Genomic DNA, 24028 nt, shown 5'->3' on the forward strand with positions numbered 1-24028 from the left:
TATGTGAGGGATCTAATTTTATATCTTAGTCCAAATTAGTTTCACCCTAAAAACAATTAAAGAGTATTGCTTTCATGGAGAAGGACTAAATGTATTTTATAGAAATGTTTTTGAAGAAAGTGCTAGAAATGGGGAAATGCTTATTTTTAAAATGAGCTATTGCCAGGGACAACTCTTTTTTCTTGTCCTATTCTCCTATAATTTACACATTTTATACTCTCCGTTTCAATTTAAGACTGCATTATTTTAAAAAATCACACACACACACACACACACACACATACACACACACACAGAGTTTCCCTTATATCAAAAAAGATTTGTAGCAATAGAGCCCGTCTGATCAAACTCACCTTTTCCAAATGTCCTTTACCCATATATATGTGGCTTCCACCAGCACTTTTTTAAAAAGTGCTTCTTTAGTGAGCATTAACAGTAATCTGTTTAGGTCTGATTTTTTATTATATCACAAGTTTTTCTCGGATTATAAAAATGAATAATGTATATTTTAGAAAATCTTGAAAATGAAACATGAAGAAGAAAAAAATCACCTGTTAATTCCACGACTCATTAAGAGTTAACATTTGTTCGCATTCTGTTCCATTTTTTTCTATGCCTTTTTTCATTTCATTTGAATGGTGTACCGTTCCATTTTGTCCTTTTTTTTTTTTTTAAGATTTTATTTATTTATTTGACAGAGAGAGATCACAAGTAGGCAGAAAGGCAGGCAGAGAGAGAGAGGAGGAAACAGGCTCTCTGCTCAGCAGGGAGCCTGATGTGGGACTCGATCCCAGGACCCTGAGATCACGACCTGAGCCGAAGGCAGCGGCTTAACCCACTGAGCCACCCAGGCGCCCCATTTTGCCTTTTATACTTAACTTCTTAACATAGCATTTTCCACAGTTCTACAAAACTCTATAAATACAATCCTTAATGTCTGTATAGGATTCTGCCATATGTTGTACCATAATTTACTTAACCTTTCCAGCTTTCCCCCATTATAAATTATGCTTTAACAAATACCCTCACATATAAAACTTTTTTTTGGCAGTTATTTTCTTAGAATCACTTTCTTGAAGTTGGGTGAAGATGATAGATATTTTCAAGATTCTTGGTACATATTACAAATCGCTTTTCAGAATGTGTATACTACTTTATCCAATAGCACTACATGTCAGTGACATTTTATTATGAGGGTGCTTAGAGATAATGTTAAGGATACATAGTTAATATAATATTATTATCTTCCTGAGGTAATCAATGCTTTATTATTATGTGGAAGAATTAATAAGCAAATTATATATATATATACACATTTATATATATAAATGAAAAATGTTAGTTTTTATTTGTCAAAATATCATTATTAATACATAGCAGTATACTTTTGTTACTGCCATTACATTAAAAGTGTAAAAGTGAAAAATAAGGGGCCCCTGGGTGGCTCAGAGGGCAAAGTCTCTGCCTTCGGCTCAGGTCATGATCCCAAGGTCCTGGGATCAAGCCCTGCATCGGGCTCTCTCCTTGGTGGGGAGCCTGCTTCCTCCTCTCTCTCTCCACCTGCCTCTCTGCCTACTTGTGATCTCTCTCTGTTGAAAAAATAAATAAAATCTTTTAAAAAAAGTGTCAAATAAATTAAACTAAAGTGTGTACAGTTTTTAGTATAGGTATAATAATAAAGACCGCAAAATAACTCCTACTTATACCACCAGAGGAGAAGAAATTTTGTTACTCTGGTTTCACACTGGATATTTAAATAAACAGAGTTTAAGGTTAATGTCTTGATAAAATAGAAAAGTTGAAACTAACCAATATGAAAGAAATATATACAAATAAACACATTTTAGACAGCTGTTGTGTGTTGGAGGGGTTTTATATAAATTTGAATTTTTTGGATGCATTTTTCTCTTGTTTCTCCCATTTGCCTGCCTTCTGCTGGTATTAAACTTACTGAGGTATTAAGTAAACTTATTAAGTGTATTTAATAAAATTATACTTTGTAGAGCAAATTAATGAAGGTGTGCACTAATGTTTCCTGTTTTTGCTTATATTCCTACTAAATTAAATGATTGACCATAGGTTTTATATTTTACGTTTTGATAATGTAAGAATTTTAGTTGGAGGGGCGCCTGGGTGGCTCAACTGGTTAAGCATCTGACTTTGGCTCAGGTCATGATCCCAGGAGGGCCCTGCGATAGAGCTCTGCATAGGGCTCCCTGCTCAGTAGGAAGCCTGCTTCTCCTTCTCCCTCTGCCCTCCCCCCAACTTGTACTCTCTGGCTTTCTTCATCTCTCTGTCAAATAAATAAATAAAATCTTAAAAAAAAAATTTAGTTGAAAGGTTTTGTATTGTTTTGTTTTTGTTGTTATTGTTGTTGTTGTTGTTGGTGGTGTTTGTTTAGTTAGTTGCTATTTTGAAGTTTCAGTCCCACAGTTCAGCCCCACAGTTCAGGCCCACATAAGCCCTGTTATAGAAACAATAAATAACAAATCAAAACTCAAAAGACGTTAGGTGAATTTCCCAAGGTACCAGAATTACAAACGTTAATTGAATTTCCTGAAAAGATACAAAGATCAAATATCCATTTGTCTTTTTTAGAAGGCTAGTTGACATAGAAGAAGATATTTTAATTCCTAAGAGCCCTAAATGTACCTCCTTTAATTGAGTTTTGTAATAGAAATGAATTATTTGACATCCTGGAGCATCTTTTGTACCAGTTTAAAAAAAATTCTTTTTTAAAGATTTTATTTATTTATTTGAGAGAGAGAGAGAGGGAGATAGAGAGAGTAGGGGCAAGGAGAGGGAGAAGCAGACTCCCTGCTGAGCAGAGAACCTGATTCAGGGTTCTATCCCAGGACCCTGAGATCATGACCTGAGCCAAAGGCAGTTGCTTAACTGACTGGACCACCCAGGTGCCCCTTGTGATAGTTTTAATAGCTGCAGGGACACAATTCTATCTTAAATTTTATTAATTGACAAAAAAGATATGGAGTTGTATGCATATCTTGTTAGAAAATCAGGGAAGGGAGAGTTCATTATAAACTGAAATCTTTAGTAGTCACTCAAATTTAAAGGGAAAAAAGAATTGGTTTTTCCTTTTCTGAGTTACCTTGTAAATCCACAGAATAGTCAGCTGCTGTTCTTATCACAACCTTATATTTGTGCCAAGGATAGTCTGGTATGGGGAAAGAAAAAGCCGAATGATCAAATCTCAAGAAATTGTTCCTCTTGTAATGGCTTAATTTTTGAGGTAATAGAAATGCTACTTTAAAACAATAACTTTAAAATGTGGACTGGGATTCAGAAGTTAGACAATAGGCAGTTAAAATAACAGAGTATTGTGTGGCAGATACAATAGGGATGGCAGAAATCAACACTGGTGCTAGGGATTAAGAGTCACAAATGAGACTGGATATTAAAAGTCTTAAAGCATGGACATAGAAGTTAGAATATAGGAATCAAAAACTTTGGGATATAGGAATCATAAATGGCAGAATGAGGAAATTAAACATTTTCAAGTTTAGGAGTTGGGTTATGGGGACAAGGATTCATGTGCTCGGGATAAGCTCTGTAAATCAAGGACGAAGAATGGGAGATGCAAACAGTCTGATCATAATGGAGTAGTTTATGTTGAATTAGACCTCCCACTTAAATCAATTATAAAAACAGGACAAACACACACAGAGATACACACTTTTAACAAATATGTTAATATATTACATATATAATAGATATAAATTTGATAATTTAATGTATATTAATGGCACACACATGTAACAATTGCTAGAAGGCTCGAGGGAAGAACCTATAAAGACAAGACTTGATTGGCTTAACTCTGGAGAGCAAGAAAGCACTGAGGGCAAGGACCACATTCAGGTCTGTTCCCACCCATGGGGCATTTTGAATTACCACAGGGGTAACTGAGCTAAATAGATAGTAGCATTCTCTGTAGGCTAGGAACAGAGATGGGAGTTTAGGAACAAATGCAGCTAGGATGTGAAGGACACAATTCTAGAGAGAAGAAAATCACAGAGATGTGAGCTCCAAAATCTGTGTATAAATTCCCTTTAAATCACCAGTAAAATTTTAAGACATACATGCACAGGAAGAGACTTTAAGGGACTGAGCAGAATAGCACCTGAAGAGGTAAACAGAGATTTTAGCATAGTTTCACAGAATTGGGGAAATGGGGATTAGAGTTCAAGGCCCACAAGGTAGAGGGGTCTTGGAAAATATTTAGGCTTTCAAGATCTATTAAGATTTATTAAGAACCATGACCTAGGAATAAGGGCAAACCTGAAATAAATTTGAATTTAAAAGCCTAAGACCAAGTCCCAATCAGATTAAGGTGATTCACTTGTATTCTGTCTGCCTACTACAATAAGAAAACTTAATCCTCTTTGGAGAAAGCTGGTATCATCCACAGTCTCTACAATTTTTCTATTACACTGTCTGACATTTAGTAAGAAATTATAAGGCATGCTTAAAAAATAGGACCAAATGCCGAAAGCTGGAAGGGCTCATAGGTGATTCAGATATTGGAGTTATCTGATTGGTGCTTTAAATTATATGATTAAAATGTTCAAGAAAATAGAGGAAAGAAAGATAAACAATTCCACCAGAGCCTTAGAATCTATTAAACGAATGGAAAGGGAAAATGAAAACGAAAATTCTGGACCTGGAAATATTATAACTAAAATTAAGATTCTGATAGAGGGATTGTGTAGCAGCACTAAGACACAGCAGAACAGAGTTTCTACTGACTGGGTGACAGGCCAGTAAAAAAACATGCGGATTAAAACACAACGAGAAAAAAAAGACAAAAAATACAGAAAAGAGTGTAAGAGACATATGGAATACTTAAAAAGATCTAATGTAGATGTAACTGGAGTTCCAGAAAGAGAAGAGAGAGAAAGGAACAGAAATACAGATAATTTTCAAAAACTGATAAAAATATCAGATTTCATATTTAAGAAGCCTTAGGAATCCCAAGCAGGATAACACACACACACACACACACACACACACACACACAGAGTTACATCACACTCAAACTACTGAAGACACAAAAGAAAGAAAAGAAACAATTTAAGCCAGCCAGGGGTGGGAGGAGATGTATTACCTTCAAAGGAGCAATAGTCAGACTCATGGCTAACTTCACAACAGAAACAATGACACCCAGAAATCAAGGGAAAAGACACTTTTTTTTTTTAATGCTGAGAACATTTTTTTAAAAGACAAAATGGAATTCTATACCTAGCAAAACTATCCTTATAAAAGATACAGGTATAAAGTTGTATTCATGTTAACAAAGGCTGACTTTGTCACTAGTAAACCTAAACTATAATTAGTATTAAAGTAATTTTTCACACTGAAGTACAATGCCTCCAACTAGAAGGGTCAATCTTCAAGAAGAAATGAAGAGCACCAGAAAGGAATAACTTTGACTTACTTTTGTTCAAATAAATCCTCATTCCAATAGAATCATTTGGTGTAAAATAAAATTCATATTAAATGAAATATAGGCAAGAAGTAGTAATAGGCGAGCTAGAATTTTACAACTTAACACATGTAGACACTGTCATTTCAATTTCAAGCCAAATAAAGTTAAAAAGAAAATGGAAGTTGGACTCTGGGAGTCAGGGGTCAAGAACAGCAAGCCGCTGGCATGAAGGAGTCAAAGATTATGGCAGATTGTGCATGGCAAGTGGGTGTTCAGGGAACTAGAACAGTTACGGAGAGGGGGGCGTCAGAAGCTGTGGCCATAGTTGTGCTGTAAGTCTTCAGGATCAACAGAATTTGCGGAAGATGTAAGAACCAGAGGTCATGGCTGACAGTTGAGTTGTGGTGGTTGTGTCAAAGGAAAGATGTCAGAGGTTACGACCCACCTGAGGTAGCAGCATCGGTTCAAACTTCCGTGCTGGGGGCGGTTGAGATTCCCGGCTCCCCAGGCCCCGCCCCCTCGGGCCTACCTCCACCCACTCCCCACCCCCCAGCCGCGCGCCGCCTCCGTCACCCCGCCCCGTCCCGTCAGGTCCCGCCCCGTCCAGCGCTTCAAACGCAGGGGCCGCACGGCCGAGGCGACGAACGTGCCAGCAAGCCAGCGGCGCAGGGACCCCGCGGGCGGCTGGGGCTTCCGCGGTGCCCGCCTCCGCTCCCTCCCCTCGGGCGCTCGGGGCGGCCGGCCGGCGCCGCCTCCCGGGAAGATGGCGCTCCACTTCCAGGTCAGTGCGCTCTGCACCGCGGGCCTCCGCTCCGCCGTCCCGGGAACCCGGCGCGACGCTGCGGTCTGGAGACGGAGGGCGGAGGACGGCGGCGGAGGACGCCGGGCCGCTGACCGACGCCTTGGAGCCCCAGCTCCCGCCCCCGCCCGGGTCGGAGACTCGGGCACTGGCCTGGGCTGCCCACCCCGGGCCCGGGCCCGAAGAGGGGATGGCCCGTGCCCGGGGGTGGCGGGTGGAAAGGCAAGGGGTCAGGTTCGGAGCTGAGGACCCGCTACGCTGGAGCCCGCACTCCTTGCGCGGGGCACTATGCGAAGGGCGGCTTTGGCGGCGCCCAGGCAGGTGGGAGCCCCACCAGGCCGACCAGTCTTCCCGCTGTGTCCCTGGCCAGCGTCTGCACGGTGGGGATGCAGTTCGAGAGGGGGCCAGGGTCCCCCGAGGGAACGGCGGCAGCGGTTGGATTTTTAATTGGCTAGAGCGGGCAGGGGCTGTATCTGTAGGGAGTTGCGGAGTGCTTAGCAGCCGCTTTATTGGAGGAGGAAACGGGGGCAGCGTGCCGGAGGCGCGCGGAGATAAGGATGGGACGCGTGCTTGCGGAGGAAGGCTCACGTATTTTCGGGCTGCACTGGCATGTGCATCCAGTTATTCATTCAACAAACATTTGTGGAGCTCCCCACTTTGTCTCAAGCATTGTGCACTGTTCAGGGATAAAGGATTACATCATCTTATCATCCCTGCCCTCATAGAATTCACTGATAATTACAGTACGTGCGGAAATGATACGGTAGAATTAATCACAGGATATCATGGGAACATTGAAGACGAGCAGTCAATCGCGCGCGCGCGCGCGTGTCCGTGTGTGTGTGTGTGTGTGTGTGTGTGTAGAAGTGAGGCAGAGCTTCTCTGCTTCTCGGTGGAGATGCTTTGAGTTTCCGTTCGTCCAGTTATATACGGAGTTCCTACTTTGCTAGGCATGGAAAACAGCTCTAGCAAAACTGTCATTTCTACTCTCAGGGAACTTGCAGTCTAGTAGGTCTTGAATTTTAGGAGCCAGCCAGATGAAGAGGAGGGGAAAGAGTACAGAGGCAAAAGGACCATGTGAACGATGGTGAAGAATTGTGGAAGAACATGGCGCACCCTGTGGGAAGTTTGGTCTGGCTGGAGCATAAGGTTCATGTAAAATGGAAGAGAGAAGGGGAGGCTGCTCTGGATGGTGGGAATGACCTCGGAGGGGTAGTCAATTTCATAATGAGGTGACTGTCTCTATGTGTCAAGTTCCTCTTGTAGACTTCTTTGGACTACCTGTGGTCATACTGACTCATTTCTTATTTACTGATTCTTCCAAAGGATATTTTCTTTCCAACCAGCCACTCAGGTAATTGAAAACTCCAGGATTTATACACCAGGAAGTAGTGAGCCCCACACATTACCTTTAGACTCCTTGCCATTTCTAAGGGTGTCCAGGTCAAAATAATGTTATTTGTTTCCACTTTGGTAAACATGCCCCCAGGAAATTTTCACTGGAAGAATCTTACAGGGAGGTCCTAGGGATTGTAAATAGGTAATCAAGTATTCATAGCTCAGGTGTGATCTTGAGGGTAAAGACTGGTGGAAGTTTGGAAGTTTTCAGGCTTAGAAAGATGATGCATAATAGTAAATCCCTCAGTCCCGGAAGACTTCTTCATACTTAGAGTTTGGAAAAGTTAGCTACTAACGCCAAAACTACCTATATTGGTTTTTCAGGAATGTATTTCACAGCAGCTTGGAAGTGTAGTTGGACAAATAAAAGTTCATACGGTTTTGAGAGCCAGAAAAAAGCTCTGAAACTTCTCAGTTTGAAGTATTCCTACTGTATGAGACCATATTTTCCAGTTCACTCTAGGAGCATTTATTAAAAATGATAACCAGTACCTAACATTTTGACTTTTCACAGGGGCTTTTTTTTTTTTTTTTAAGATTTTATTTATTTATTTGACAGCCAGAGATCACAAGTAGGCAGAGAAGCAGGCAGAGAGAGAGAGAGAGAGGAGGAAGCAGGCTCCCTGGGGAGCAGAGAGCCCGATGCAGAACTCGATTCCAGGATTCTGGGATCATGACCTGAGCCGAAGGCAGAGGCTTAACCCACTGAGCCACCCAGGTGCCCCTCACGTGGGCTTATTATTGATTTTGAGCCGCACAAGTGATTTGAGAGGTGTGTATATATGTACATATATACATTTGATTCTTGAAAACACTGAATCTTAGAACAGTTGTGACTTGCCCAAGGTTGTGGAGTTAGAGTAGGCCCAGTAATTCATAATTCCATATTCTTTCCTATCAGTAGCTTACTGTTTACCTGCTCACCAGGGTAGCTTGTCAAAAATTATGCCATTAGGGTGATGAGTAAAGATGTGGACTTGCGTAAGGTGAGGTTAGGGCACTTCTGTACATTCTTTTTCACATCATGGCATACATAAAAAATGGTAATTGTCTTGTTCATTGACATAAACTGCTCACAGCCAAAAGTCTGGTTGCCTGGAGGGCAGGAGGATCAATATGCCAGGCATGCTATTCCAGGTACATGCATTCTGGTTAGGAAGCTGTGAGCGAGTTAGAGTTCTTTGTCCCAAAGGAAGCGATGGATCTGGATTATCATCAGAGGAGACAGTCCAGATTGGTGGGAGGAAGGCAGAGTGAGGAAAGAAAGATAGAGTTGAGAATAGGTAAGATAAAAGAATTTTAGATAAAACAGAAGGATTGAGATGAGAATCAAGAGGTAATGTCAGGAATAATTTAGAGTACTCATTTGGTTCATCCTTTTGCTCTCAGAATTGTTCCAGAACCAGGAACTTTGGCTATGCTTCTTAATACCCAGCCAGGCTACCTGATTTGATCTAGATGTGTTTGTGCACTGTTTTATTTGAACATGATAGTAACATAATGGGAAGAAGGTTTGGGAAAGATCATGGCAGCATGGGCTCAAATGGGAGAAACTACAGACAAAAGGCCAATATAATGTTTCATAATTTATCGTGAACTGCAGGAATTACTTACAATTTATTTTGCTTCTGTTGTGTGTCAGGCACTGGGTTAAGCTTTCGGTCTTCTATCTTACTCTTCATAGTTATTTTGGGAGGTGGATATTACTATCTGCGGTTTCAAAAGTGAGGTTTAGAAAGGTTAAATAACTTGCTTCGGGTCAATAAATGGTAGATTCCAAAGCTTTCCACTCCTTTTCAAAGAAGCTGCTGAAGAAATCCAGGGCACTGGAGGCCACAGTTAGAAAATACTGTTCTGTTGTTCTGTTGTCCATGAATAGCATGTAGAGGTATTAAGTCTGAGTCTCTAGTTAAAAAGAATTGTTAGGATTTTATGACAAATTAGGTATATACCAGGAATTAGCTAAACTGTGAGGTTTAAGATACTCCCTCCCTGCCCTCACTTCTAACACCAGCTGCATATTTGGGGGTTTCCTAGAACCAGGCTCAGATTTGATAGTTTAGCAAAGGACTTGAAGAATTCACTGAAAGCTGTCATATGCAGGCAGTTTATTCCTGGGAAAATACACGGATTAAAATTGATTAAAAGAAGAGATGCAAAGGGCAATGTCTGGGAAGGTTCCAAAACAAAGCTTTTGCTGTTCTTAGGGCACGTTAATCACCCAGCCTATATATATGACAGTGTGCATTGAGTATTGCAAACTGGGGAACTTTTTATTGGGGCTTCATTACATAGTCATGATTGACTGTTGATTGCCCACATGGTTGATCTCAGATTTTAGGGTAATACTAATGTGATCCAAAGCCTGCACCCTGAAACACATGGTTGGTCTTTCTGGTTTGGCCAGCCCCCTAACTTAAGACTGTGGAATGTGTACCCCCCAGTTCCTGGCCCCTAAACAAAAATAGGCCAGTCAGGTATGACATAGGCTAACCTTCCAGAATCTGAGGGTAATGGGGCAAGGCCAAACTCTTAACTATATAGGAGGGACTAAGGGGAAGGAAGAGACAAAACTAACATCAAAATTAAAAATCTAGATCCTGGTCTAGTCCTTTGAAACCACTGAAAACAAAGAGCCACTTGGAAGGGGAAATATGTTCAATTCAGTTTTTGACATTTTTGGGTTTTTAGCATCTTTCTGAATTTCTAAGAGGAAGAAATTGGTATATACAAAGATGGTGAGCAGACAGAGTTGAATGTATAGAGTAGAAAATCATCTGCTTATCTCCCTGCAGACTGAAGTAAAGGGTGGCAAGATGTCAGGGTGGTAAGGAAACAGTGTGTTCTTGAGGTGTGTAGACTTGTATTTGTTTGGCTCAAAATTGACCATTTATTTCACACTTGATCATAAGCAACATATATACATATGTATGTATATGTGTGTATGTATGTATGTATATTCTAAGCCTCAGTGGTGGTTTTTTTTTGTTGTTGTTGTTTTGTTCTTAAACCTGGGTGTACTACTGGGGCGCCTGGGTGGCTCAGTGGGTTAAGCCGCTGCCTTCGGCTCAGGTCATGATCTCAGGGTCCTGGGATCTAGTCCCGCATCGGGCTCTCTGCTCGGCAGGGAGCCTGCTTCCCTCTCTCTCTCTCTCTGCCTACCTCTCCATCTACTTGTGATTTCTCTCTGTCAAATAAATAAATAAAATCTTTAAAAAAAAAAAAAAACCTGGGTGTACTACAAATATCTACTTTACAGGAGTCTACTTTTCAGGATTGCTTGAAAAATAAAAGCTATAAATCCTTGTAAATTATAAGGCTCTAAAAACAAATACTACTTAATTCATTGTAGAAGGAAGAGTTCCAAGAGCCTTCAGATTTACTAAGGAAAAGGTAGTAAAGGGAAGAGGAGACAAAGATCTGTGGGGAAATTATTAACTTCAAGATGAAAGTGTTTTTTGTTAATGATAATCAAGAACCTTAATTCCATATGGCAGGAAAAATATAGAGAAGTAATTGAAAAGAGTTAAATTCAATTGTGGTAGGATTTTTGTGGCTCATCGATTTATTTTTTATTATTAGGGGCCATTTTTTTCCTTAGAACAAAAGCCGTCATTCTTTTTCTTTTAGCTTAATATTGAGGTGTAACTGACAAATAGCAAACTGCACATATTTAAATTGTACATTTTTGACATATGTTTACACCTGCAAAACCATCACTAAAATCAAGATAATGAACATATCCATCTTCTCTCCAAAGTTTCTTTTTGTTCCTTTGTAATCCCCCATTGCTGTTCCCCTGTTCTGTTCTGCTCTCCTCCCTCCCTGGCCAAAACCTGAAATCTGTTTTCTGTTCCTGTAATACCTTCCGATATATACTCTTTTTGTCTGTTTTTGTTTGTTTTTTGTTTTACTCAGCACTTGCCTGTTGATGGATACACGTGTGAGAATTACTGTATAGAAAGAAAGTATCGTCAGTTAGGGATTAACTGTCAAGTGCAAAGACTAGAAACGAGTTCAGAATAGCTTGGAAAATCTTTAAGGCAAAATTATGTCATTGTCTCTTCCACAATGGAAGTTGGGTACTTTCTGTTTATATTTGATAGTTATTCTTTGGGAGTTAAGTGATGTCCAATTCTCCTTGTTCTACCTATTAGTTATTTTTATGGGCATCTAATATTGATATTAAGCCTTGCAGGAGCTTTAATAACTCATACCTGATTTGTCAGCAAACAGAGAAGGGATCCATTTCTCTGAAGCATTCTAATGTTAACCATGTGCATAGACATCAGTGTGTAAAACTAGGATGCAAATTTATCATTTCATTGTGAGAAATAAAGTCTCTCTTTATAGATTCTCTGGAAAGTCAAATGCTAATCAGAAGATTGCTTGGTCAGTCAGCATTCACCATATTATGAGTTTAAGTGTTTTAAATGTTTAGATAATGCCTTTCCACCACGGTAAGGATCTTTGTAGATATGTCCTTTTCTCTAAAAAGATTGATATGCCTGGGATGTGTTTTCTTACTATCATTACAGTGAAAGAATGACTTGATTTCCCCGCCTTTGCTTCAGTCTTCCATAAGAAAAAGTTCAAACCTTTCCCTTTTTATCTTGTACTGCCTTTCAGTTAATACTTCGAAATACCTTTGGAAAGAAAAAGGTAATTTGTAATGTTGTTGACTTAAATGAATACTGTTTGAATACACTCCAGATTTGTTCTTTGTTGAGGTTCTTTAAATCAGTATAGCAAAACAGACAAAATAATTTCAAGAACTTTTCTGGAATCTTTTCAAATAGGTTTACTTAGGTACCACTGAATTGATTAATACTAGTATTTGTATTTGTTTCCTAGTACTGTTTAAGAAATTACCACAAACTGAAAAGGCAACAGAAAATTGTCTTACAGTTATGAGGGCCGAAGTCTGAAACTAATATGCCAGTCTTATTGGTTCCTTCTGGACTCGTTGAGGGAGAAACTGCCCCATGCCTTTCTCCTACTTTCTGCTGGCTGCTGGTAATGCTTGATGTTCTTTGGCTTGTGGAGTCATCATTCTAGCCTCTGCCTTCTCCTTCATATGACTTCCCTTGTGTAGCTCTGTGTCTTTGCATCTCACATGTACTTTTCTTTTATGAATCATTAGACTTAGGGCCCACCCTAAATCCAGGCCAGTGTCTTTATGATCCTTAATTTAGGATTTACAATGACCTTCATTTCCAAATAAGGACACATTAAAGGTACCAGGATTAGGAGTTGGGCATATCTTTTAGGGGGATACAGTTCTACCTATTACAATATTTTTATTAAATCATCATAGTAATAAATAATAAAAATAAATAATAAAATATATTATATTATATAAAATAAATAAATAATTTAAATAAAATTTAATTCTCCAAACAAACTTATAAGACAGGTTTTGAGTGTCACTTTTTTGTTGCCTTCTGCTTTTAAATAGTTAGGTCTTGTCATTATTTCTGGACCAGTTCTTTTTGAATTTAAGGTCTACTTCAAAGACTCTTTAGACCTTGATGAATGCTTGACAGCAGGATCAGTTTATCATTAAATTATTCTGGATATTACCAGTTCTAAAATTTAGCCCTTCATATTTATTAGATGAAGGAAAATACTTCTAAGGTTAATCATGAGTCAAGAGAGGGAAGAAGGTAGCTCTTTCTTTTTTTGTATTTCTTACCCTTGGAGAAAATATGGAAATTCGTATGTATTCATGAAGCATACATTTTCTATGCATTTTAATATGAGCATTATGGAGCGGTACTCTGGGGCCTTGTTGGGCCAGTCTAGGTGGGGGAAATATTTAAAATGTGTCACACTTGAGGTCCTTTATCTTAATTTATTCATTTGAAACCTTTCTTCTTTACTTTCACTCTAGCAGAAATTTCCCAAGTCTGGGATGTTTGGCTCTGACCTGGATAGAAAATGGAAAATGCCATAAAGGAGCTAAGAAGGAGAAAGAAGTGAAAAGAATAAAGGGAGCTAGAGGAAGTCCCATTTCAGTGTTTTATGTGCATTCCTGTTAGGCAGAGATACATGTATTTGAGAGAATGTTTGGCCTAGTGTAGCTCTAAGGCTGCCATGTAACAGTTCAGGCCAGAAAGGATAAAAAATGGCATTTCTTTAGGAATATCTGATTACCTTCGTATGACTACTTGATATTGAAATCTGTGCCTTTTTTTTTTGTCCTCCAAAGAATTCTCTTTAATTCAAGTTCAAAGCGAAGTAGTTTGTTTTAGTCAAGTGCCTTTAATAAAAATTGTTCTGAGCTAAAAAAGAATGCTGATCTCATTTTTTTCCCAGATCTTATCCATGTATTTTATATCTTCAGATGAAATTATATTTATAAACAGAATGAATTATTCTTTGTGCTTATAAAATAGGAGCCTACAACATGATAACTAGTTATTACACTGCTAGAAATAACATGGGGTTAGGTCATAGTTCCTGAAAATCATGACAGAGTTTGCCTGCAGCACTATGAGTCATTAGTTTAGAGGCCCCAAATCAGCCTATATTTATAATTATCTTTGCTTTTTTGTGGATGGAACCATTGAAATTCTTATAATTTGAGAAGTAATGTAATTGATATAGTGTCTGCAACTCACTCATGATAATCCCCCCACCCATCTCTTTAGCTTCATTTGGCATCTCCTCCTTGCTGTCTACTACATTGACGTTGACTTTTAATGCCTCTAAATGATTACACTCTGTTCTGGGCCCTGGTAAATGCTACTTCTCTGCCTGGACTGCCATCTAGTCTTTTTTTGTCTGGCTCACCCTTTTAGGATAAATGTTACTCCTTCAGGCAGACCTTTCAAACTCCTTGGATTAGGCAAGTCCTTCTCTTTCTTTCTTGCTTTTTCTTTTTTTTTTTTTTTTAAGTCCTTCTCTTTCTATACTCTTTTCCACTACAGTTACTGTCAACTTATAAATAAATAACTTAGAGGAAGGAGATAGGCTTTTTTTTGTTCACCACTGTAACGCTGAGTAAGTAGTGGTAGCTCAGTAAGTATTTCTTGAATTGATGAATTCAGGCATGATATGCATCCCTCAATTCCTGCATTAATATATTTATCTTAGTTTTGTTTTTCACTCAAGTAAAATGTTATATATATTTTTTTCTTCTCAAGAGCTTGGCTGAATTGGAAGTGTTATGTACTCATCTCTACATAGGGACTGATCTTACACAAAGAATAGAGGCTGAGAAATCACTCCTGGAACTTATTGACAGCCCAGAATGTCTCAGCAAGTGTCAACTTTTATTAGAACAAGGAACGGTAAGTGTTTGATAACAGCAATTAACCATGAGAGATCAGTAGATGTATGTTAGTGTCAATGAACTTATATAGGTTATGGTCAGTGGTAATTGATAGATAATACTCCATGTCTTCTTGGTATAGTTTATTTCACTGTCAAAGGATTAATCATAGAAAGAATTGGAAAGCCTGGAGAGCAAACTTAGAAAAGAGCTCAAGAGGTCGAAATAGGCATAAATTGAAATAGTTTCTTGATTCTTCTTCACCCCTTTTGATGTCTTGATTCTTCTTGACCCCCTTTGCCATCAGTAATGGGCAAAGTTTGCATTTTTAGAAAGTTGAGTCAGAGCCTTTTTAAAAAAAAATTTCAGGTAAGAGAGGCAGGCTGTAATTAACTCTAAAACATGAAGGAATGGTTCATAGGAATGCTGACTATCTCTTGCCTGTGTCCCTTCTAGAGATTCTTAGCTATTCACTCAGTAGTCATGTAGCAAATACTTAAATGTAAAACTAGGTATAGTGCTACCTACTTACCCCATGCACATGCATAAAAGTAACTCCTAGTTTAGTTGGGGAGGTATAAGTATGTAAATAGATAGCTATAAAATAATATGGTTGTGCTACAGTAGGAGACTGTAGGGGCTAGAACAGAGGTCAACGAACTTTTTGTGTAAAGGGCCAAACAGTAAATATTTAGATTTTGCAGGCCAAGAGGCTAAATAAAGGATATTTTGTAAGTACATCTATAAGAAGAGAGAAAACAAATTTCCACAAAGTTTTATTGATGAAACTTAAAGTATAATAATTGAATACAGTTTTTTTTTTGTGATACAGATCTACTAATCAAAAGAATGAAATTATTCTTTGGGAGATAACTTTTGACTTAATTGGGGTTCAAAGTTCGTACTTGTGTCATTAGTGTTGATTGCAAATGTTCGTGTGTTAATGCTTGTCTCTAATGAGATTTTTAATATTTTATCTTTGAAAATGTCTTTTCACATAAATAGATACTGCCATCCATAAGCATATGATTATCCATCCATAAGCATATGATTTTAATTAAGCATATTCATCACTTAGAAGGCACTTATGGAATTCTGGATGTTTGCCTTCCAGAATGTCATTCACATTGCAGAGTAATCACTTCCAACTGAAGGGTAGCTGGGAGCTCCTCAGTTGCTCAGTTAAATGATTTTGAAAATATGGAAATTTCCTTTCCACTTGTTTCAGGGTCTGAAAAATGCTGCTGGACATATAGTTTGAGTTCAGAAAATATACTTGCGACGAGAGATCTTGCTACTTGTTTTAACTTTTGGTAGTATGGAAAGTGTTCAAAGCAGCTTCCTTAATACTAGTTGTGATCGAAAAAGTGTTAGTTATTATTGAAATGACTTTACTGCATTTTAAGTTTTGTAATATAAGTACTAAGCACTCGTTTGCCTTTTAGTTTTGTAACTTTAGGTTGAATTCATTAAATTATGTTATCAAGTCTGCAGCAAAAGCTAATTTTCGAAGCCATTTAGCATTCAACAATAGGGGTTTAGAATTGTTCTTCTCAGAAAAATTTCGGTCTCAGCCCTGAGCTAAAAAAAAATTACAATAAAACTTTACTAGTGCTAAGCTATTGAACTATCTTGTGGTGGGGCAAGTCAGGACTTTCTGCTTCTTTTTCTGACAAATTCACAGAACTGAAGATAAGTTCACAAAAGTGAATTAGAAGTCTACTGTTAACACCACTGATTCATTAATACATGATCGACTCAAATAATTTACTACAGAGTATCTACTGATGGAGAATATAATGAATAACCATAGGTTTTGGACTCTTACATTTTTATAAATTTTGTAAATTTGTACAACTAAGCACTTTTCTGCTCTATATATTTTTACCACCGCTTGTGACACATCTTAGCAGATACTGCTTCAGGTTGTACACAGTGTTTTCTTAACTTCTTTGAAAATATTTCTGGCCTGATGTTCCACATAGACTTTTCATCAAGGCCTTTAGTCACTTTGAACTTAGTAATGATGTCTGGAATAAATGGATAATATTGTTAATGGAATAAGACAGAATTAGCAACATCTGTCAGCTCATGAGGAGCTAAAGAGAACCTCCAAACCATTTCCCTTGTTGTTTGAAATTGACTTTTGATGTTGCTTCCATGTCTTCAACTGTTTCAGCATTGTTCTCATTGAAAGTCTAGTAGTTTGAGTTTTATTTTCTCTGCATATATAATTTTGCTACTATAATAAAATAATGGTGATTTTAATTAATTCTCCATTGGTAAATGACTTTCCATACTTGGCTAACAAATGAATCACTTCAGAACTTTGGTCTCAGTCCTATTTTATTTTTGTGAGGAAATTCCACTGTGATGAGATACTCTGTTTCAATTTTCTACTTTTTCTGACTGTTGATTTCCTGTGAATTAGGAACATTGTCCTGAATACATAGTCTGATACTGTCAACATAAATTATAGTCTTTTAGGATAGCCATAGTGCCATTTCATAAAGAGCACATTGCTCTACTATCTAATTCATTAATAGTAATTCAAACTCTCCTGTGCCTTAAAAGTTAGGTATTTGAAATCTGCTTTTTATCATGTTTGGTGGTTATGCACTGGTAATAATCAAAGATACATGTCATGGCAATACACACGGCACTCTAGGTGCTATGGAATTATAACTGTATTACTGCAATTTATAATGCATTCAGCAGCAGGAGGCAATGAGTGTCAAATACTGTCTGTCTCAACTATTCAACTCTGCTGTCATAGCTTGAAAGCAGCCATAGACAATATATAAACGAATGAGCATGAGCATGTCTGTGCTCTGTGTTTCTATATGGACCCTAAAATTTGGATTTCATGATTTTTCTTGTGTCATAAAAGATTATTTTTATTTTTCCCCTGATTGTTTAAAATAGTAAAAACCATTCATATCCCATGCACCTTACAAAAACAGATAGGATTTTATCCATGGGCCTTAGTTTGCTGACCTCTAGTTCAGAGGAAAAAAAAGAAAGAAGGACTATCTTTACAAGAAATTGCTGGAGATGTGAGTAACTGGACCAAATTTTGAAGGATTGAGTATAAAGTTAAGACAATTGGTGGTCAAAGGGAATACAATACCGTAAGACATGGATCTGAAGGAGTGTGGAGGTCAGGGTATGAAATGCATTGGAAGGGGTGAAAAGAGAGCTGTTATGGTCAGAGGACAGTGAAGAGTGGAACCAGGTGAATTGGGAGAGATAATCAGAGGCCAGATCGTACAGAACTGTGTAGACGTGGTAAGAGTACTTTATTTGAACTTGCTCAAAATAATATTTTTTCTCTTGATTATCTGCTGTTGTTTGAAAAAGTGACCTACACCTTCCTCAATGACTGAACCCTTATGAGAGATTGTATATATATATATTTGTATATTTGTATATATACTTTATTCATTGTTAATCTGCCGTTTTGGAAAACCAGAAAAGTTTCCATTATTGCTTAGGAAAAGTTCCTGTCACAGTGTTTTGATGATTCTAATTTCATTTGTGATAATAATAAATAAAATTTATTATTCTTTACAGACATCCTATGCTCAGCTCCTTGCAGCAACATGTCTTTCAAAACTTGTTAGCCGAGTCAGTCCTTTGCCAATTGAACAGAGGGTAGATATCAGTAAGTGGTTTATTATGCTTTTTTTTTTTTAAATAAAATTGCACTTTATTTTTTGTTGGAATATAGTTGACACACAATGTTACATTATTTAACATTGCACTTTAAAATCATTTTTTTCCTTTTAAATATGTTAAACTGTGAAGAGGCATGCAAGTTACTTAAAATTCTATTATTATTTTTTTTTAAGATGAGTTGTCAAGTCTCCTTTATCCATCTAGTAATGGACAGTGATGTGTTATACAACACGTGTAATCAAAAAAGCATTTGGTTAGTTTAATAATAAATAACTAGGATTTTATTGTTGTGTTATTGTGTGTTATATTACTGTTGGTAAGATTTGTACTATCTCATTTTATTCACCACATTTATGAAGTAGGTGCTCTTATTATCCTCATTTTATAAATGAGAAAATTAGATTTGATTGGCTCTGTAATGTGCCCAAGATCACACAGCTCAGAAGAAGTAATAGAGCTGTGATTCAAATCCATACAATCTGCATGGAGTTTATGCTCTTAGCCATTGTCTTAACTTCATTTGCAACTGAATGATAGAAAAGAAGCCAGCTGTCCATTTATCTCTCAGGCTTCTATACAAAATCATTTGGGGTGCATGTCAAATCAAAAGCAGGTTCTTAAAAATGAAACAAGATGGGATCTGGAGGGAGACAAAACATAAGAGACTCTTAATCTCATAAAACAAACTGACGGTTTCAGTAGGGGAGGGTGGCTGGGTTATGGATATTGGGGAAGGTATGTGCTGTGGTGAGTGCTGTGCAGTGTGTAAACCTGGCAATTCACAGAACTGTACCTCTGGGACTAATAATACATTATATGTTAATAAAAAACTTTTTTAAAAAGCAGGTTTCTACTTACTAGGAAGATAGTCTGTATATGGAAGAATAATATTTGGAACTTAGTGTAGTTGGAAAACTTATTTTGTGAAGTAGCAGTATATTTTTCAGAAATAATGTAGTTTAAGATTGTGTGTGTGTGTGTGTGTGTGTGTGTGTGTATGTATGTATGTGTGCATGTATCTGTGTATGTATGTGTTAGCTTTTCATATGGACAGGAGTCTAATTGAGCTATGGGATTTTTTTTTTCAGTGATCTTTGTTCATAGTAGAAATGAACTGTCGACTCATTTGTGCTCTCCAGCCTCAGGGTTCACATTATTTGTATTTGTGTATCAGAAAAATTAAAATGTATATCTGTGATAGATAGTAAGCCAAATTTTTGAACGATTGGATCACACAATGACATGTCATTTGCCTCATATATTTGACTGATATTTTTCTTAAAGCACCCAGAATCATAGGCACTGCACAATGCCTACAGGAGGATTTATCTATGTGTTCATGGACTTGGGTGCTTAAGAAAGCAAAATGAATTTATAGTTTTAAAAATTAGGATCCAAACATTATAAACCTAACTCACAAGAAGACATCATGACTTTATTTGACTGACTTACGTATACACACACATACACTTTGAATAGATTTTATTTTTTTAGAGCAGTTTTAAAATTGAGCAGAAAGTAGAATTCTCATACGCTCTGTCCCCCACACATGTATAGGCTCTTCCATTTTAGTGTCCTGAACCAGAGGTACATTAGTTATAATTGATGAGCCTACATTGACACATGATCATTACCCAAAGTCCAGTTTACGTTAGAGTTCACTCTTGGTATTGTGCATTCTGGGGTTTGCATAATTGTGTAAGGACATACATGCCCCATTATAATAGTCTGCAGAATAGTTTCACTGCCCCCCAGAGATCCTCTGTGTGCCACCTATTTATCCCTCCCTCCCTTCTAACCCCTGACAACCATTGACTTTTTTACTGTTTGCAGTTTTGCCTTTTCCAGAGTGTCATGTAGTTGGAATCATACAATGTGTAGCTTTTTCAGATTGACTTCTTTTACTTAGTAATAAGCATTTACCCTTCTCCATGTCTTTTCATGGCTTGGTAGATCATTTCTTTTTAGCAGTAAATGATACGCTATTGTCTGGATGTACTACAGTTTATTCGCCCACCTACTTCATGGCTCCAAGTTTGGCAGTTACAAATAAAGCCTAAAGTGGACTTTGGTGTGGGCTTAAGTTCAGCTCATTTGGGTAAATACTAAGGAGAGTAATTGCTCTATTGTATGGTAAGATTGTGTTTAATTTTGAAAAGAATTTTCATGTTGTCTTCCAGAATGGGTGTACCATTTTGCATTCCCACCTGCAATGAATGAGAGTTCCTGTTGCTCCACAGTCTTGCTAACATTTGGTATTTTCAGTGTTTTGGATTTGGGCTGTTTTAGTAGGTGTGTAGCAGTATCTTATTGTTTTAATTTGCAGTTCCCTGATGACATATAAATTGAACATCTTTTCATACGTTTTATTTACCCTCTGTATATTTTCTTTGATGATGTGTCTAAGTTTTTCACGCATTTTTAATCAGGTTGTTTTCTTATTGTTGAGTTTTGAGAGTTTCTGTATATTTTAGATAACAGTCCTTTATCAGATAAGTCTTTGGCAAAGATTTTGCTCCCTATTCTGTGGCTTGTCTTCTCATTCTCTTGATGTTGTTCCTCCCAGAGCAAAAGTTTTTAATTTTAAGTGAGTCTAGCTTATCACTCTATTTTTCATGGAGTGTGCCTTTGTTGTTGTGTGCAGAAAGTCATTGCAAACCCAAGATGGTCTAAGTTTTTTTCCTGTGTTGTCTTCTAGGAGTTCTTACAGTTTTGTGCTTCACATTTAGGACTGTGATCCATTTCGAGTTGATTTTTGTGAAAAGTGTAAGGTCCTTGTCTAGATTCGTTCATTTGCATATGGGTGTCCACTGTTCTGGCACCATTTGTTGAAAAGACTGTCTTCACTCCATTCTTTTTTGCCTTTGTCCCTTTGTTAAAGACTAGTTGACTAGATTCATTGTGTGTCTTTTTCTGGGCCTTCTCTTCTGTTCCATTGAGCTATTCTTTTACCAGTACTGCACTGTCTTGAGTGCCGGAACTTTACAATAAATATTGAAGCTGGGGAGTGTCAGACCTCCAGCTTTGTTGTTCTTCAGTATTGTGGCAGGTATTCTAGATCAGTTGCCTCTCTATGAATCTCTTTAGAATCAGCTTGTAAATATTTACAAAATAACTTACTATGATTTTGTTTTGGATTGCATTGAATCTCCAGGTCAGTTTGGAAAGAACTGACAGCTTGACAGCATTGAGTCTTTTTACCCATGAACATGGAAACTCTCTCCATTTATTTTTTCTTTTTTGGTTTCATCTGTCAGCTTTAGGTTTTTGGTAACACTCTTTTTCACATTGAGAAAGTTTCCCTCTGTTTCTGCTGAGAATTTTTATTATAACTGGCCACTGGATTTTGTTAAGTGCTTTTTCTGCATCTAATAAAATGATCATGTGTTTTTCCTTCTTTCCTCTTTTGATAACATTAATTGATTTTCAGATGCTGAACTGGACTTGCATAACCTGGGACAAATCCCACTTGGTAGTGGTGTATAATTCTTCGTTGTGGTATATAATTCTTTTTATGCATTTTTGGAATCAATTTGCTAATAATTTGTTGAGGATTTTTCTTTATGTTGATGAGAGATATTGGTCTGTAGTTTCTTTTCTTATAACATCTTTGTCTGGTTTTGTTATTAAGGTAGTGCTGGCCTCATAGAATGAATTAGAAGGAATTCTCTTGCTTCTGTCTTCTGGAAGAGATTGAAGATAACTGATATAATTTCTTCCTTAAATGTTTGGTAGGGCCCACCAGTGAACCCCTCAAGGCCTGGTGCAGAATAAATACTAATTCAGTTTATTTGAAAGATACAGACCTATTGTCAGATGGCCCATTTGACTTATTTGTTTTAAAATAAATACTTAAAGAGGAATACTCATTAAAGGAAATTTGGAAAAACGAGAAAAGTAGAAACTTAGAACACAATTTCAAGCAACAAATGATGTGTTCTTCTGAGTTTCATTGGTTTAACTTACTACTCTTATTTCTGCAAGTAGATTAGAATGTTTGTCATGACATGTCTGACTGTGTCAGTGGAATAATTCACATGTCAGCTAAAGTGGAAGATATGAGTAATTGCTTCAACAGTCGCCTTGCCTTCACATCACCTTAAAATCCTCAGTTTTTCGTGGGAAGGCCTGAGACTACATAGCCCCATTATTTTCCAACATTAACTCTACTGCCAGTTAGTATTCACTGCACTGTTTTCTGTCTTTATTAGTATAATTAACAATGGCTTACTTGCTCATCAGTTAAATAGTATTTCCTCAGCTTAGTATTCAAGTCCCTTTATGAGCTTGTAATTGATGGGCCATTCTTGTAACTGTGTATGCTCATTGGTACTAGTCTAGTAGTTGTGCTGGAAGGTCTTCCCCTTATGCCCTGTTATTTCTGCCTTGGTGCCTTATTTAATGTTGTTTCTCTGGTCTTCTATTCAAATGAAAGTATAGCTTAAGTTTAATTACCTATATGGATTGGTCCTCCTTCCTTCCCTTCAAAGAGCTTTATGGAGGTGTAATTCATATATCATAAAGTTGACTTGTTTTAAGTGTACAATTAATGATTTTTAGTAAATTTACAGTGTTGTGTGAACATCATCACAATTCAATGTTGGCACATTTCTGTCACTCCCAGAACATCCCTTATGCTTACTATGTTAGTTCTGCTACCATAACCCCAACCACTGGATGCTTTCTGCCCTTATAGATTCACCTTTAGTGAATATTTCATATAAATACAATCATACCCATATGTAGCTTTTTGTGTCTGACTTTTTTCACTCAGCAAAATGTTTTTGAGATTTATCCGTGTTATAGCATATGTCAGTATTTTGTTCCTTTTTATTGTAGAGTAATATTCCTTAGTATAGATAGATGACATTTTGTTACCATTCACTACTTGATGGACATTTGGGTTATTTCTGCTTTTTAGCCACAATGAATAATGTTATTGTGAATACTGACCTAATAAGTCTTTGTGTGGACATAGGTTTTCATTTCTTTTCAGTAGATACCTGAGAGTGGAATTGCTGGGTCATAAATAAATTTATGCTTTTTAAAAAAGCATAAAGAAACCACTACACTGTGTTCCAAGGTGCCTGTACCACTGTGCATTCTCACCAGCAATGCATGGAGGTTCCAGGTTCTCCACATCTTCTCCTCATAAGTCTTATCTTGATCTTCTTACGATCATTTCTTTTGTCCCATCTATTCTCCCTCTCCAAATATTTCATAAGCAAACTCCAGGCATAGTTTATACCTCATATTTTTGTGTTCTTGGAATTTGGAGTTCTTTCCATCAAAGAATTCTTGAAGTATTGAGGTTATTTACCTTCTCTTTACTTTTTTCTCAAATAACATATTAATTAGCCTTAGGGAACAAAGTAGAGATTGAATCTTTCCCCTTTTCTTTTATATTCTTGTTGCGTGTTTTCTGATAGATTTT

The 24028-nt window shown here is 37.4% G+C and overlaps 1 protein-coding gene across 3 annotated transcripts in view; it reads left to right on the top strand.

Annotated features, from left to right (window-relative positions):
* Positions 1 to 6107: 6107 nt before the first annotated feature.
* Positions 6108 to 24028, top strand: part of RANBP17 (RAN binding protein 17) — a 315430-nt gene continuing 297509 nt past the window's right edge. Inside the window, exons 1-3 of one of the 3 annotated variants that reach the window (XM_059417349.1) lie at positions 6108 to 6224; positions 14789 to 14935; positions 18490 to 18580. In XM_059417349.1, the coding sequence (XP_059273332.1) occupies positions 6207 to 6224; positions 14789 to 14935; positions 18490 to 18580 (256 nt within the window). In that variant the 5' untranslated portion in view covers positions 6108 to 6206. The remainder of the gene's footprint in view (positions 6225 to 14788; positions 14936 to 18489; positions 18581 to 24028) is intronic. The other 2 variants (XR_009407432.1, XM_059417350.1) reach the window with 2 other exon arrangements.

This window comes from Mustela nigripes, chromosome 12 (genome assembly GCF_022355385.1).
Source record: "Mustela nigripes isolate SB6536 chromosome 12, MUSNIG.SB6536, whole genome shotgun sequence".
Taxonomy (NCBI): Eukaryota; Metazoa; Chordata; class Mammalia; order Carnivora; family Mustelidae; genus Mustela; species Mustela nigripes.